This window comes from Nematolebias whitei, chromosome 2 (genome assembly GCF_014905685.2).
Source record: "Nematolebias whitei isolate Nwh7 chromosome 2, NemWhi1, whole genome shotgun sequence".
In the NCBI taxonomy this organism is placed as follows: domain Eukaryota; kingdom Metazoa; phylum Chordata; class Actinopteri; order Cyprinodontiformes; family Rivulidae; genus Nematolebias; species Nematolebias whitei.
This window is the reverse complement of record NC_056499.1, coordinates 12,817,271-12,835,200: the sequence shown is the minus strand read 5'-3', so window position 1 is coordinate 12,835,200 and position 17,930 is coordinate 12,817,271. Positions and strand designations below refer to the sequence as shown.

At 39.4% G+C, this 17,930-nt stretch overlaps 1 protein-coding gene across 1 annotated transcript; it reads left to right on the top strand.

Moving 5' to 3' along the window:
- Positions 1-3,966: 3,966 nt before the first annotated feature.
- Positions 3,967-14,711, top strand: gpa33a (glycoprotein A33 (transmembrane), paralog a). Its single transcript, XM_037696821.1, has 7 exons — positions 3,967-4,119; positions 5,932-6,098; positions 6,168-6,384; positions 8,432-8,596; positions 9,874-9,990; positions 11,265-11,394; positions 13,626-14,711. Exons 1-7 carry the CDS (start codon positions 4,080-4,082, stop codon positions 14,125-14,127), a joined length of 1,338 nt encoding a protein of 445 aa, XP_037552749.1. The 5' UTR covers positions 3,967-4,079; the 3' UTR covers positions 14,128-14,711.
- Positions 14,712-17,930: the final 3,219 nt, after the last annotated feature.

The following is a 17,930-nucleotide window of genomic DNA, read 5'->3' as shown; positions in this document are numbered from 1 at the left end:
TTTGCACGTCCCTTGAAATGACTAAATCCATTTCAGATGATGTTTCAACGAGAGTCATGCATGGTATTTTTAGTTGTGCAGATTGCTTTTCAGCAACGTCAACTCTGCAGTTTCCGCCTGAAAGTGGATCACTTCCTGCTGCTGTGTGAGCCGCACACTTCCAGTCTGACGAGCTGTTTTTGCAGTGCAACAGCATCCAGGAGAGTCTCAATCAAGGTTTTGGGATATTTGTCTTTTCCTGTGGATGTACCTATATCTCTGTTCTTCCATTGCTGTGCAAAAACAAGTACCGGTACTGTTGCAAAGACATATTGACCGTCAGCGTAAATAATAACAATGTTACCTGCAGCAAGTTTACACCCTTCTGTCAGAGCTGAACGCTGCAGTTTGGACAGAGAGGTGTGACACTTTCCAAACTCTGAGAGTTTCCTTCAGGTTCACAACAGACATGTCTACAGTTGTGACGTTAGAGCTGTCATTTCTAACCTGGGCCTGCCGCCCGGCCCAGCCCGGCCCGAATTGCCAAAATAATGTGCTGGATGGACGGGCCGGGTCGGTGTCAGGCTTTTGACTGCGTCAGCGGACACATGCGGCTGACAACCCAGTGTGGATCATCAGCCATGCACATCTGCCAATCGTTAATAACTATAATATTATAATAATCCATTGACTCTTTTTAATGAACAAGAAATCTTATATCTTCCTTTCTTTGAAATATGTTTTTAAATCATGTCCAACTGATTTGCTCACAAAAGCAGTAAAAGCTAAATAATAAAAAAAATAATAATAATCCAGGTTCGGGCCTGTATTCACAGTTAATTGGTCGGTTTTGGGTCAGGCTTGGAAAAAATGATATGGGTTTGGGCCGGGTCGGATTTTTTAGGCTCGAATGCAACTCTAGGTGACGTGCAAATGAAGCAACGAACCTGACCCACTTCAATTGTTCTGAAAATAGCTTCATTCGTTCAATGCTTTGTTTCAGTCACATCGAGTGGCAAACCAGGACATATGAAAACAACGTGTCGTTAATTATGTGACGAATGAAACAGGGGTCTGTGTGAACGATGTAAGATTTGTAAACATTGATTGATTGATCGGTTGATTCTGTAAATGTTGGGATAAGTCATGCTGAAGATAAGTGAGATGTGCTGGAATGTTAGGTCTGCTTACGTAACTATTTTTATTAAGAAATAATATTTTTTACAGTTTGTTTTTTTTGGCTAACAATTTCTCCAGCTTTTGAGGATGCTCATCGACACAGCACTCGTTGAGATCAGCTCCTTCAGCTGGGCTGTGGTCGGTGCGTAAAAATCCAGATTCTGCAGAAGCTGATCAACCCAAAAATGACATCATTTGTTTCTTTATCCAGTTCAGCTGCCTGCAAAACTGCAGTTTTTCAGTTTTCATCAAGATGTCTGCCTTCATTGTAGTCCAAATATTTAACCATCTCTCTGTAAAACTAGTTTTTGTTTTCTTGTTGTTTGAAAGTTTTTAAAATAATTTTCACCTTTGAGAGCCGTACATTTTTCAGCACGTAATAATTTCTGCAATTTTTGTTCTAGTTCAACATTTCATGTCACAAAACCTTCGGCTCATTCCGGACATTCCTGCTGGCACATCTGCTGTTTGTGCAGTTTTTACTTTTTGAACTATTCAGCTTTGTCGGCCATGTTTTCCTCATTGAAAATGAACGGCGCTCTCTTCACATCCTTCAAACCCTTTAGCTGTTTACAACTTTTACTGCTTGTTTCTGCTCTTTCCACTTTTTATGTTTTTTCTGCCAATTTTATCCTTTTGTTGGCTGCACAGCTTTTCTAGCAATAATTGATTTTGCATCAAACAGCTTTTACTACATTTATGTAAACAATTTTAGGCAACACAGCTTTATTATTATTTTTATTTTTTACAATATATGGCGACTTGTTTCAGGCAGCACAACTTTCTCTACGATTCTCACATCTGGCTCGTGGTTTCCCTCTGCTTTTGTCTGCAGAGAGAAAGAAACTTGAAACAACAATAAGCTGAATGCAAACAACTACCAATGGCCATCACTAAAAGAGAATTTAAATATACTTATTCTGGATGTTTACTAGAAAGATCTCATCAGGTGGATTGTTTTAAATTGATAACTGCCACAGTTTGGGCTACAGAACGTAGAACTTCACAGCTAAAAGTTGAGAAAATAGGATTACTGAGACTTCCGAGGGTTCAAAGGGAGAGATATCCATGAAATACCTCGTATACTGGCAGTGAAACATCAATTCAAGGTCCAAACAGAAACAACCAGGTCTCATTGGAACATCTATAATCCAGACTAAAAGCTTGAGAGCTTCTGAAATGTCTGATCAGATTGTTAGAAAAAAAATCAAATTAAGGGCACAAAGAAGTCTGAAATCACGATGCTGTGGAGCGATTGGACAAACCAGGAAAAGAAGACTCAGCTGCTTGTTGACGTCTTTAATTCAGATTATACAGGAACAAATGAAGGTCGTTCTTCAAGGATTAAAATATTGTTTAAACGTTGAGCAAATAATCTGTGAGCGTGATCTAACAACAGAAACAGCTCTGTTAACCTTCTGCGTGTCACAAAATGTCACGATGAACCAATAATAAAAGAAGAAAAGCTGCACAAAATGTTTGTATTTATCTTGCAGCCGAAGGCGAGCGAGTCACCACAGGAGGCCAAACCACGAACGCAAAACAAAGAGCTTCAGCTCCAGATGCTCAGCATGTCAGAAAATACAACAAGACAACACTTCAGATAAAAAAACCTGAGAGAACAAACAGAAACACTTGCATGCTGAAGATGCTGAAAGCTAAATGTAGCTGAAAGCTAGCCTAAAGTTAGAAATCGCAAGCTAAAAACTAAAAATAGCAAAAAGCTTTCACTGTAGTAAAACACTAAAAGTAGAAAATACCTAAAAGATAAAAATAAAATGGTAACAAAATGTAGCAAAATGCTACAAAAACTAAAAGTAGCAGAACACTTCCTAAATATAGCAAAATGTCAGCTTAAAGTTAAAGGAAGGCTATGCTACCTTAAGTGTGAAATTCTAGCTACTAACAAAAATCTTAACTCTAACTAGCCATAGCACTTTTTTGTTACTTTTAGCTTAGCATTGCTACTTTTAGCTACAGTTTTCTTACTTTTAGCTCTTATGTATTTAGCTTTTGGCCTGCTGTTTTAGCTTCAAGCTTCTTCAGCAGGTTTCAGCGTTCACACTGTGTTTTAGTCAAAAATGCAGATTTTTCTATTTTTACTTTGTTGCTTTAAAATTACAAATACATTTAAAATACTTAAATATTCTTTGTGGTACTTTTGTGTTTTTTCTGCTTGTTGTTTACATTCTTCCCTTGTCCTGGTTTTGGCCCGCGGGCCACCAACTGCTGATCCTGAATCCAAGGCCCTGATAACCTCGTGTGATTCTAACTTTATTTTCATTTCTGGCAACCTTCCTCATTGTTTATTTTTAAACAGAAACCTTAAAGAAGCAGATGTGATTGGCTGCACATGTTTGAGCCTGACAAAACCAGGCTCATCTTCCTAATATGGTCACTTCCGGGTTTTCTGCCAGCATCATTTGAAGTTTTAGTAAACCGGTTCGGCAAGAAAAACCCTGCTCCTCTTCAGACTGTTTGGATCAGGTAGTTCTTACAAATGAGAAATAAAACCAGAAGTCTCTTGGATGAAGAACAGAGTTTACCTGAAGCCACTGCAGCTTTTTAGATTTTATTTAATTTAATTCAGGGTAAATACAAATGAATCTTTGGTTCCCGTGTTGTCAACAATTCCTTGGAAAATCCGCTTCCCTTCGGAGAATCCTGACAGCCCCGCTGCTAAATGACAGACAAGCAGCTACATGTGAAGGGGGCGGGGCCAGAATGTTACCTGGAGCCCGACTGAGCGCTGATTGGCCCGGAGAGCCGTCAATCATGCTGGAGCGGCGCACCCTGCGGTCCAGACTCAGGTTTCGGTGTAAATGAGCACCGGGCGGCTCCGCTTCCTCTCCTTCCTGTGATAAACAGATTCGGGCCGAGAACAGAACCCAGGCCTGTTGGATCCATTAAAACCCTTCAGCATGGAGAAGATGATTTGGACCCTGGTTCTGCTGAGTGCAGGTGAGTTGCTTTATGGCACAAAATGTTTTTTTTTTTTTTTGTCTGTATTCAAATGGAGGAGCGACCACACCTGTCTGAACACCTTTACCTGTCCAAAGCAGGAACAAGCAAAGAACATGGCCTCTCTCTGTAAGCTTATTTATTTGATTTGTTCTTTAATTAACAAATACACTTTTATTTTCCAAAAAGCAACAGTTTAGAAAGTCCAAACAACATTAAAAGAATTACAAATTTCACAAAAGGATTTACATTTGGAATCTGGTTTTCATTTAAAACAAGTGATACCTTTTGTTAAACTTATTATTTAAACCAAAAACGGCAGGATATGAACACGTTTGGTAATACATTTTAATAAATATATCTACTACATCTGACCATCGTTGGAGACAGAAGTTAAATAAAGAACCATTTCTCTTTTCACAAAATGAATTCAGTCGATGGGATGAAAGAGGAACTGTGAATTTTGACTTCTTAAATGTATTCTATGAAAATGACTGGACTAGTTTGTATCAAGAACGTTAATGTGGTCATGGGAAAAGAAAGTCCTCCCTCTGTCAGTTTTTGGGGTTTTAGGATATTAAAATCTGATCTGGTCTTTACCAAGTTTTAAAATATTCAAATCTGAAATTAACAAAAAACACTGAACAGGTTCCACAGAGTCGTTATTCATTAAGCAAAAACTGGTTCCAGTCTTGCTGCTCCCACTGGACCTCAGAGGTTCAGGATCAGAAGCTGCTCATGAACTGATCCTCATCAGGGGGACCGCCTCTGATCTGGAGAGTTCAGGTGTGTGTTAATACAACACCAAGGTGGAAATACATCAGCAATGACCTCAGAGAAGCAGCTACTGCTGTCCTTCAATCCATGAAAGGTCAAAGGTCATTTCCAAACCATCTGGAGTCCATCTTTCAATAGAGAAAGATTATTCACATGTGGAAAACTTTTCAGACAGCTGACAGTCTTCACAGCAGATTCACCCTGAAGGTCAGACCATGCAGTGGCACTACAGGTCTCAGTCAGCAGGTCAAAGGTCATGGTCCATTCTTTCTAAAAACAACATGGCAGCTCGATTTAGGTTTGGAAAGTTTCATCTGAAGGAACCACAAGACTTCTGGACCAGAACCAGACCAGAGGACAGATGCTTACCCAGAATGCACTGCAGCAAACAGCTCCTCCCAGCTGTCAGCTCGGTGGTGGAAGGCTGATGGTTTGGGTCCTGTCAGTCACTGAGTGGACCAGAACTCCTCAGTAGACCAAAGAGTTCTGGAATCAAATGGGTCCATCTGTCCAACAGCTGAAGTTTGGACCAACTGGGTCCAACAGAACCATGATCCCAAATACAGCAGCTGATCTACAACAGAACGGGTCATAAAGAAGAGAACCAAGGTACTGCACTGCAACGGTCCAGTCGGAGTCCAGAACCTCAACTTGACTGAAACACTGTGGTGGACCTTCAGAGAGCTGAGCAGAACCCTTAATAGAAAGAAGAGTGGACCAGAACGCCTCCAGAACCATGAGAGACTGATAAGTCCTACAGAGAACCACAGAGGGTTCTGCTGCTGGAGGAGGTTCTGGATCAGGACCAGGAACTGGTTTCTATTTAATAAATTTAGTCTTGGTGGAATCTTGTGTGTTTTGTTCATCTGAATCATTTTAGACATTTTAGATAAAGACAAGATGAGTTTATCTTATCCTGAAACTGGGGAACTGAAAAACTGTGGACTTTCATAGCTACAGTTCTTTCTTTGTGCAGCTGAACCATTTGGAAGTCTTGAATAGTGCTGTTAACGAATAATTTTAATTTGCTCACAGTGTGGTCCGGTGTGGCGGCCATCACTGTGAACATCCCTCAGACTGTGTATGAGGTTGCCAGAGGCGACAACGTCACTCTGCCCTGCACGTTTACAACCACTGTAACCAGCCCTAAACTGGTCGTCGTCACATGGACCGCCCTGGCTCAAGTGGAAGGTGCTTTGGATGTAAGTACATATGTACCTACAGGATGCTTGTTTTTGTTTGTATTCCTCTAATGTAAATGTTTTCAACAGGACATTGTCCTCACTTATTATTATCCTGATGACGAGACCGACGTCCAAGATAATTATAAAGACCGGGCATCTCCGATTGTGGATCTGAAAACTGGGACAGCTAATCTGAAGCTGAACTCCGTCACTCTGAACGACAACAGAGAGTTTGAGTGTCAGGTCCAGATTCCTAAAGACCCCAAGGGCCAGACGGCTGACAAGGCACGGTTGTTAGTCCTAGGTAAGGCTTAGTTTTTCTCAAAGATTTTTTTGCTTTGAATGTTTGAAAAGAGTTGTGCCTAGGCCTGTCACGATAACAAATTTTGCTGGGCGATTAATTGTCTCAGAAATTATTGCGATAAACAATAATATTGTTTGAAATTTGACAATAATTAGTAATTGTCAAATTTAAGAAGAAATGTTGGTTAATTTTTGCGTGTGGTACCTTTTTTGACCACTGGATGGCAGTATAGTGGACTGTTTGAACCGAAGGATGGGTAGTGAGGGAGCGAGAAGCGTGTCTCTTAAGAAAAATGAGAGGGAGGCCCCTTGATGTTCCTGTTTTGTGGTTCTCAAAATGGCGGACGCTCAGTGTGGTTTGAGCTCTTTAGCATAGCATTTGCCTCACAAAGCTTTTAATAAAAAAATCGGTAAACAAGTTCTCAGCTTCTTTGTGCAGAGAAAAACAACTTTTTACACAAAAGTACAGGTTTCAACCGTGAATTTTGGAGCTTTGACAAGATGGAGTTTTTTTCCCGAGGTCGGCCTGTTAGCTTAGCTCGTAGCTTGGCTTCTCAGCTTAGCTGCTTTTAACAATCCAAAAACATGATTTTTGGATTGTTAAAACGGATTTTAAAATGAAAAGAAAAAGGGAGAGGTCAGTGAAGACTAAGAGCACCAGAGTTGATCCTTTTTTCATCCAGTGTCTTCATTAGGAAGAGAGGGACACGAAGAAACGATAAAGCCGATAAATGAAAATGAGGTTGATCATTTATCATGTGATTAATTGATTTATTGTTTATTGTGACAGGTCTAGTTGCGCCTGGTTTTCTGTTTGACACATTATCGGGTACAGTTACCAGTTTGAATGATTGTCGCCTCTGAAAAGCCGTAGTGGTCAGTGTTGGCGTGGAGCAAAAGCTCGAGATTAGAATGTCACGATTTCTAGTCGAGTTTAAAACTGTTCTGAAGCGGTGTCCAGTTGCAGCTGGCGCAGAATTTATGATGGAAGGTGTCCCCACCACTTTAAACCATGTTTGTGGCAGCAGTTTATAAAAACAGTTCTCCACATTTAAATCATATAAGACAATGGTGATTTACACAGAGCGATGCTATGCAGAGTTAAGCAAAGCTAAGCACCACCCAGTGATGTCACCAGCAGTGCTTTTCCTCCTCATATCTACCGTAAACAGTCTTTGACTCATGCTGTCAGTTTACAGCCAGTAACAGAGACTTTAACGTAAATGAAACCAAACCAGAACATGAAAATAACATCAATCCATCCATTATCGTTACAGCTTCTTCCTTTTCGGGTCACGGGGGGGTCACTGGTGCCCATGTCCAACTATCACTGCAAGAGAGGCAGGGGACACCTGGACAGGTCCCCAGTCCATCACAGGGACACAGAGATAAACGAGACAACCATTCACTCTCTCTCACACCTAGGGACAATTTAGAGTTACCTATCAGCCAAACCGTTTGGATTGCTATTTAGGGTTTTTTCTTAGTTGTATTGGCAGCCTTTGGTAAAATGTGTTTAATTAAAAAAATAGTACCAAAAAAATGGCATGGGATGTGACTTTTATTTACCAAATGAATATTCTAGTAAACTCGGTTTGTTCTGACATAAGAAATTTGAAAAACACTACAATTTTCTCAGGAAAATATTGAAATATAAACGGTTTACTTACCGGTAATTCCATTTTTAATGAGTTTGACCTCTTGAGTTCAAAGGTCACAGCTTTAGTGAGAAGGTCGGGCGTTGAAGCTTGAGGCCCGAAGACGTTCAGTAGAAATCAGACAAGAGAACAGCCACAAGACTGAGTTTGTGGCAAAAGGTTGTTAAAATATATTCTTGTCTTGTGAGATACAGTCTAGTCGATATGAATATAGAACCTGTGACTTGTTAAAAATAAACTGCTGTTTGTATAATTCTGTCATTTTTTGTTGAGAAACTGATTAATCTAAAAGAAAACAATCCATTATGTTTTTCCCAACCGTGGTCATGTAATGAACAGAGTAGTTGTCAACTAAATAAACTTATTTTCATGTCTTTCTCCTTTTTTAAGTGGCTCCTTCCCCACCCATCTGTAAGACCCAGGGAAAAGCAGAGTACGGCCAGAACATCAACCTCACCTGTGTTTCTGAGGAGGGTTCTCCTGCTCCAACCTACAAGTGGGCAGGTTATACTGTGGCTAACCAGCCTCGTGTTCCAGACCCCAAAACCACCGACCGTAAGTCCTGGGATGCGTTGATCTTAGGAAATCATGACCAAAAAATGACCCTTTCTTTACTCAAATGTTTACAAATGAGGTTAAATGGAGAAACAGGCACTCTGTTCAACTTGGTATACAGGTTGGAGGTGTAAAATATATTTAATCAATGCTTCTCGTTATCTTTGCAGACATAAAACTCTGCATGAGTCTACAGTATGCAGGTTGTCAAGTTTCTGCTTTAATGCAAAAGTGTATTTTATGACCAGTTTGGAAGTAAAAAAAAAAAATCTGAGACCACTGTGATCAATAGAAATCCACCTATATCAAATATTACATGATCTTTGAGGCCCAGCAGTCCTGTTTAGTGCCAAATATTTAAATGAAGTGAAAAGTGTTATGTGTTGTCGTCATTGTACGATCCCATACAATGATGAAATTAGTTCTCTGCATTTAACCCATCACACCTGAGATGCACCCAGGTGGAGCAGTGGGCAGCCATAAGTGCCCGGGGAGCAATTGGGGATTAGGCGTCTCGGTCAATGACGTTGCAACATATGTACATGGCGGGGAGTTGAACCTGTGACTTTCTGGTCCAAAGTTGGCTGCCCTTCCACTGTACCACAGCCTCCCCACCTGATCTTGCTCCATCTAGTGCTCGGATTTTGACTTGGGGATGCTCAACTACTACCACCAATTCTTTTCTCAATATCTCTAAAATTCTGAAAGTTTTATTAAAATCTGTCTGCAGTTCATGAGACGTTGTAACACCCAAATGTATGCCAACATTATAGAAAACACAAAAATGGTCACAACGCGATTGGTTTTATAGAAACTGAGCAGAAAGTTTGTGTGATAGTAGCTGAGCATCATTCCCAACACATAATCTGAGTGCTAAGAGACCGCAGAAGGTCTTGCAGTATTTTGTGAGATTACATTGTCATTTCGCAACATAAATAAATGATCTTAAATTTAAATTCCGATATGAAAGGTGGCAGCAAGAAATGTTTCTTTAAGGGATGCACTGCCTTTTTAATTTTTTTTAGTGCATTGGCAAATGCCTAAATATCTGCAATAAATTAAAACTTGTTTCTGCTTTAGTTTCTTTTAAGTTACGATTTTCATGCAATGTAAAAAGGAGCTCAACGTTTCTAGGGTACAGTAAGTGATTAACAAGGACGAGGATAGAAAAACCTGTTTCTATAAAGTGCTGTTTCTGTCCTCTGCATCACAAACATGCTGTACATGTAAGAAAGAACGAGTTACTCCGTATGACTGACTGACTCCTTGATTTTCAGAGGGGGGAATCCTGTCTTTATTCAACATCACCAAAGATACCTCGGGATTCTACATCTGCACGTCCAGCAACAAGATTCGTTCTGCTACCTGCAACTTCACCCTCTCAGTCATGCCACGTAAGAGGGACCTTACATCCTCATCTCTTAACTCATGTTTCATCTTAACTAATTTTTTATCTTATCCTTTTATCTCATTCTATAACTTATATACAACCTCGCCTCATGCCATATCTAATTACTTATTGTATTTTATCTCATGTCTCATTACAATTCTTACACCATCACATATCATATATCTCATATCCTAGTTCATCTTTTATATGATCTCATTTCACATATTAACTCGTGTTTAATCTTATATTCCATCTCATATTTTATTTTGTATCTTCTCATCCTATATATCCCATATTTTTTTCAATTTCATCACATCTTATTAATTACATTTATTTATTTACAATATTTATATATCATCCTGTATGAAGTTGCAATATCATATCTTCTCAGCACTTATCTTACCTCATCTTATGTATTGTCATGTTGTATCTAATTTCACATATTTTCTCATACCTCATCTTGTATCTCATCTCATTTTATATCTTGTTTCATCTCATGTATTGTCTAATTTCATTTATAATTTCTCATCTTATCACTTCCCATACTCCATTTTGTATCTGATCTCATCTCGTCACGTCTTCTCTCAAGTTTAATCACTTCTCGCAATCTCACCTGGTTTCATATTTCTTCTTATATTTCTCACATCTTATTTCATATCCCATCTTTCTCTCAAGTCATTGGCTCATGATAAAGCTGATTTTATTTCATAACTTATGCATCTCATAGCTTATCTAATTATCTTAGATCCCATATGATTGCATGTCTTGTTTATCTCATATATCTAGTTTCTTATCTCATCTTGTCTTATCTCATTTGTTTTTATCTCATATTGTGTAATCTCATATCTGTATCTAATTCCATATTTTTCTCATATTCCATCTTGTATTTAATCTCTCATCCTGTATTGTTTAATCCTATATCGTCTCTCATTTCTTATCTCATATTTTGTCTCATATCTTTGTTTCTTAGCATATATTGTCTCCTCTCATATTGTTTAATATCCTGTCTCATATCTAATCCCATATATTTTCTAGTATCTCATCCTGCATCATGTTTAATCTCCTATCATATCTAATTTCATATATCAAATCTAATCTCATCACATATCTAAATTCATGTCTTTGCACACATTTCAATCTTTTAACCTTATTTCATATTTTATTTGACATCTCATCTCACCATTTTATCACACATTCCATCTTGAATCTCACATCACATATTTGATTTCATATCTCATCCTGTATCTCATGTTATCTCATCTTCCTTCCACCCTGCAGCATCCATGATGAGCATAGGTTCCACCGCAGCAATTATTGGGGGAGTTGCTGCCGTTTTAATCTTCCTTGTTATAATCATCTACTGCTGTTGCTGCAAAAACAAGAAGAAGGATGCGATATACGAGATGGGGTAATTTATTTTCCTTTTTTCCTTCCAAACAGCATAAAAACACAGACGCAGACAAAAACAAATATCCAGTGTTGTGAGCCGAGTTTGTATCTGATTTGACCTGTTTTTATAAGGTTTAATGTCAAATAAACCTCTAGTTTTAGACTGTTTACTATTAGGGGGGGAGGCACTACCACACTGGAAGGAGTTATGGGGATTCAAATGATTTCCTGGTTCGAAACTAGGGTTAGCTTTAGATCACCATCCATTCTGGTTAGCTCAACAACACATGGAAACAGGAACCTGGCCTGTGTGAAACAGACCTAATAATCAATAACCCTGGGTTTTATCAATATCAAAAACCATCAGAAATATAAGCAATACATGTACATGTTTTATCATCATTACTATAGTAATATAAGTTCATAATCTAAATAGAATCAAGCTCATTATTTGAGTACTCTTAAATTTTCCTAATAGGGATGCATGATATTGGATTTTATGGCCAATATCCGATACCGATATTTTTTTATATACTTTCTTTGTCAGAACATAGCTCTCTTATTTAGGCTTATTTGCTACAAAAATTGTGCAACCGCTGTAAGAGCTGGTGACATATATTCAGTAACAGCCATATGATATGCATAGCCTTATATTAAATGAAAAGTGTTAAATGTTAGTTATTAGCATTAGTCACCTGCAATGCTGTCTCACTTGTGGAGGCTTGTTCCAGGTTCCTAGCTGCAGTGTGGGATCCTCTGCACTCCTGTGCATGAAGGACATCCTTTTTAAGTTCAAAGTTTTTGTCTATCCGTTGTGCCGTAAGACTAACCATGCTAACGGGGCTAACACTTGACGTCCAAATGTCTGTGGTAAAACTCACCTAAGTGTTATTGGCTATTAGCTTCTCAATGATGTCGGAAATTATGGCTTGTGTAAGGCTACGTCAAAAAAATATCTCTGACTGGGGACGATGTAGCGAGGCTCAACATGGTCCAAAAATCTTCAGAACCCAATATCCTCAACGAAAAAAACTGTTACACCGCCGACATTTTGACTTCTTCATCTCCGCCGTGATCAGATCAGGTAGGTGTGCGTGACGTCATCATGTTGTACTGGTGCTGCAAGCATCCTTGTCACTGGGTTGTCATACAAAAACAGCGTATTTTTATATCTGTTAATTATTTTTGATGGAATGGCCGATCGGCCAATACCGATACCATACCGATAATATTGTGCATCCCTAATTCTTTATATTAAAGGTCCTAATATTGCATCTTGACACACAATATAGCAATAGCATTTCACCATTCACTGTATATTCAATTTAAATGCTTCAATGTTAACACTAGGAGCTATTTACTTATTGCAAGAGGCTTATTTTCATTATCCAGATCAATACAAATGCAGGTGTTCAGAGTATAACGATACCATCAGTGACATTTAGCATGGAAAAGTATGAATGTTTGATATTTATTTTTTCTATAAGCACATTCAATTTAATGTAGCGATAGCACTGATTTATCACAGAGCCAAATCCAATAACCTGGAGGCTAGCGCTAACATGCTAGCTCCAGAAACAAACAAATTCACCAGTTCCCACTTTTAGAATACACGGTCGGCTGAAGGTTTTTTCACAACGGAGACATCTAAAGGTTGAGAGGCATATCAGTCAGAAATGGCACATAAGCATTAGATAAAGGGCTTTGAATGGCGTAAAGCTTACCTGCAGCAGCTAGCCTCTCTCACACACAGCCTGGTTGTGATTGTCCACGATCTGTTCTGGAAGCACGATCTGTACCTTGCATTCAGTCTGGTCGCAGGAGAGGTGCGCCCAGAATGGTCCTATTCTTTTGTATTGAAGACAAGTTGCTGCGCATGTACAACTTTTAACGAGAATCTTTGGGCAAAGATTTTTGCGCTCCTGGGCGGAAATGCTACACCAGACAACGTTGATGAAGGAAACAACTTTTCTCATCATTATGAAATCATTATCTTACACAACAACAACAAAAAATACAGTATATACATATATTTCAAAATATTTTTAGTTTTATGATTTCATTTTTATTTAAAAAATTTTTTATGTTGTATTCAAGGTAATGTGGTGAGTGAAGAGTGGTGGGGCGGCACCCTAGCGCCCTCTATTGTCCAGCTGCCACCGATGAAACCAAATACTTTGAGACCAATGTTTGCAGAGTGTTGGTGTTTCTGCGACCCAGATGCTTGACTGTAATTCACCTGCTTTTCAGAATTCATGAAGAGGAACACCATGACAAAGAGCCAGTTAATGGTGAAAGCCGCCACGGCAATGGGCAAGAGACCAACATTCGGCCAGACGAGGCAAAGGTTGATCTTAGCTACGACCGTCGCAAGGATTATGACGACCGCCGCAGTGACTACGATGATCGACGCAGTGATTACGACGACCGCCGCAGCGACAACACTGATCGCCGCAAGGATTACGACGACCGCCGCAGCGACTACGACGACCGCCGCAGCGACTACACTGACCGCCGCAAGGATTACGACGACCGCCGCAGTGACTACGACGACCGCCGCAGCGACTACGATGACCGGCGCAAGGATTACAATGACCGCCGCAGCGACTACGATGACCGCCGCAGCGACTACGACGACCGCCGCAGCGACTACGATGACCGCCGGAACAAATATGGTGACCGCCGTGAGCGCTACGATGACGAGGGACGCTACAATGATCGCAGAGACCCTCGCAGCGATAACCGGCCATGAAAAACCATAAGAGCCAACAAGGAGGGACCGCAGTGACTGAGACCATCAACATAATGTACGTTACATCGCCATAATCTTTTTTTTAAACCCAAATGATGCAAAGTTTTATCTTCTCATTGATCCTTTTGTTAGCTCAGGTAAATGAACTACTGCAACCAAGTTGCACAAAACCTTTTTTCTTTGTGGGGAAACAACTGTTTTTATTGAGTATTTTTGATAAATTACTGTAAAAACAGGGAGTAGAATGACATGAAAAAATATTCTGGGCGCCAACTGTTCTTATGGATTTATGAACGCCAAATTACGTTTTATCCTTAAATGCAAGATTGATGTTTTACATATACTAAGAGCTAAACAAACGTTTTTCAGATCACTGGGAGTTTTTAAAATATCCTACTATTTTCTATGATAAATGATCTGATCAGTTCCAACAGTAACATACATGATCATTTTTGTGCACGTTTGAAATTGACAGTGGAAAAACGATAAAATCAACCATAGATCTTTTTATTTTTTTATCATCTCTATTGCAGTCACAGAAATAAAAAGGCAACAGGCTTGATATTTTGAATTTTCGTAGTAACACCCAGAGTACAGAATGTTTTATTATTCGAATGATGTAACTTACTGTAGTTTTTGTTTGCTCACATTCCAGTTTGAGTGTAACGCAGTCAGACAGGAAGTGATCGTGTAAATAGATTTGTTAGTTTTTCACTCTAATTTTTAGTTTTTATTGTATTTTCCTTTACTTGCTGGCTGCTGCTGTGTATGATGGTATTTTTATTTTTTCAAACCTTCCTCCACAACAGACAAAACCTCTTGAGCAGTTCAGCTCTTTATATTTACTCCGATTGTTTTAAATTCAGAAGGACATTCTTGGTTTGAAATGCAAACATCCAAACAGGTTTCATGTTCTCTGTATCATTTTATCCTTTTTTATATATATATATATATATATATCTAAATAAAACCTGTCTTTTGCTTACTGCTGGGTTTGCTGCACCGCTGGTTTCTCCTGTTTTTCTTATCCATGTATTGCAAATAAAAGTAATGTTGTAAATCTTTGATCGGCACTTAATAAAGTTTTCTTGTAAAAACAGAGTTGTTTGTTTTGTATAAAGCAACGTATCTGAATGTGACCAGCAGGTGGCAGCACAGAGCCAGCCTGGTTTCAATTACTCTACAAAAAGTAAATGAAACCAAATTTACAAAAAGTTAAAGATGAAGACGTTTGGAAACGCGTTCCTGTGCAGATCCAACATACGTGTTTATTTGTGTGCTTTGTGTAAGATGGTTTCTGTCAAACTTTTATTTTTTGTTTTCATAAAGTCAGATTTTTAAAAATAAGTCGTATTCTGGAGTGAAAAATGTCATTATTTTACACCAAGACTCAAAAATTACTAAATTTGGTCTACTGTGGTTTGAGCCGGTCTTTAAAACATAATAGAAACATTAAAGGGGAGAGGTTTGAAAAGAGGAAGAAAAGGTTTCTCCACTTTAAAATATAAATAGAATAAGTTGGCAACAAAGACACAAAACTACTTTTATATCTGCTTGTGAGATGCAATAAAGATAAACAGATTAAACTATCAGAATAGGGCAAGAAAATGGAGTTAAAAAGTTAAAACGGTGGAAAAATGACTCGAGGTGCAAAAATAAAATGAAAACGATGAAAAGTACAGGACCGTCATTTCAGAGTGAATTTATAAAACTATAGCAATGTTTTATAAACATTGTAAACAAATGTTTAATTGTAAACATTATAAACGTTGAGGTCAACGAGGGTAGGAAAAATAGTTCTTTGCCGCAAAAGAATCATCATACTTTTTCAGATTCTCAGTGAATTTTGCATTATTTCTGATAAATATGACGAGTTCGATCAGTTTCTCTTCACTTCAGCCTCATTTGCCGTTTAATTTTACAAATGCCAACATTTGCCAACATTTTTAGTACTTACAGTACCTAAAATACAATTACTACTCAACCTGTCTACTTAAACAATATTCATAAAAAATAAAGAATTGCCTAAATAATTTAATTTAGAATGCAAAGGTTAACTTGAAAGCATTTATTCCAGTAGTTTTCCAGATTTGATGATGTGCCACTCTAAAATGCGGGTCTGCGCTCAATGTAAATAAAGCCTTTAGCTGAATCAAACCACGAGGAAGCTTGAGTCATGTTAGGAGGCCGTAGTCTGTGACGGTGAACAAAAGTAGACAAAAACTATCACTTCGGCTGTTTTTGTTGGTAAACAAGCACGTGATAGTTGGCTTCCGGTCACAAAATTCTAACTTTTGTACACACATCCGTACATGGATGGGAGAAAAATGTTATTTAAATAAACAGATCTGTCACTTTTAGAGGATTATTTACCTCGCTGAGGTCCAGACTCGACCCCCACATCCCCCCACCTTCCATTGTGTGCAGATTGGAGGAGCGTCTGTGCAACCTGCTGAGGCAAGTTACTGAGCATGTACGGAAGCTGTAATCACCGGGATTTCAAAATAAAACAAAAATGAATTGCAGTCACTATTGAGTCAGAGAGTCAGTTTCTTTGTCACTCACGCCACATGTGGTGGAACGAAATTGTGTACACAAGGTTCCAGTTACATCCAACAAAAGTATAAAATGTAAAAGAAAAACAGTAATAAGATCTAAGATACGAACTGTGAAAAACATTAACTAAAAATACGCTAATCACTAGTAGTACAAAAACAATACGCCGAACAGCAGCACGAACATGAGTCTGTGTGAGCACACATGAACACAGCAGCATGAAACAAATCAGCAGCATGATGTGATTCTTCACAGTGATTATTCTGGTATCTGGTTAGAGATTCATGAGTCTAACAGCTTCAGGGTAGAAGCTGTTCCTCAGTCTAGTGGTTCTAAACTTAATGCTCCTCAACCTCCTGCCTGAGGGGAGCGGGGCAAAAAGTGTGTGTGCTGCGTGAGTGGGGTCCTTCATGATGCAGGTGGCCCTCTTCCTGCATCTGGAGGTGTAGATGTCTGTGATGGTGGGGAGACTGACGCCACTCTCTGCAAAGCTTTTCTTTCTGCAGCTGTGCAGCCTCCATGCCACACGTTGATGCTGGAGCACAGGATGCTCTCCACTGCACACCTGTAGAAGGAGGTGAGGACTGAGCTTCCCAGACCAGCTCGTCTCAGCCGCCTGAGGAAGTAGAGTCTCTGATGAGCTTTCTTGAGTATGTCGTGCTATCCAGGGGAGGCCAAAATAGTTCATTTCATGCTTTCTGAAATTAAATTATATTATAAATGATTTTGAATATGTGATAATATATGTACTGTATATACATATATGGGCAGCACGGTGGCGCAACTGGTAGAGCTGCTGCCTCTCAGCGAGCAGGTCCTTGGTTCAAACCCCGGTCCAGGAGCCTTCTGGGTGGAGTTTGCATGTTCTCTCCGTGCATGCGTGGGTTTTCTCCGGGCACTCCGGTTTCCTCCCACAGACCAAAAACATGCATGTTAGGCTGATTGGTAACTCTAAATTGTCCCTAGGTGTGAATGGTCGTTTGTCTCTATGTGGCCCTGTGATGGACTTGCGACCCGTCCAGGGTGTACCCCGCCCCTCGCACAGTGATTGCTGGACATGGGCACCAGCGACCCCCGTGACCCAAAATGGAATAAACGGGTAAAGATAATGGATGGATGGATGGATATACATATATGAAGCATGCTAAAGGCTCCTGCAAGCACATTGCAGATGTTGGACACTGTCTATCACAGTGTGCTAAGTTTCATGTTTTCCGCACCGGGAGTTGAACGTCAATCTTCCGATC

Bases quoted from the DNA above. Each gene is read 5' to 3' on its own strand.
- gpa33a (XM_037696821.1), top strand. From the start codon at position 4,080: ATGGAGAAGATGATTTGGACCCTGGTTCTGCTGAGTGCAG. The intron at 6,385-8,431 runs GTAAGGCTTAGT...TCCTTTTTTAAG, and splicing joins GGCACGGTTGTTAGTCCTAG to TGGCTCCTTCCCCACCCATC. The intron at 11,395-13,625 runs GTAATTTATTTT...CCTGCTTTTCAG, and splicing joins GATGCGATATACGAGATGGG to AATTCATGAAGAGGAACACC.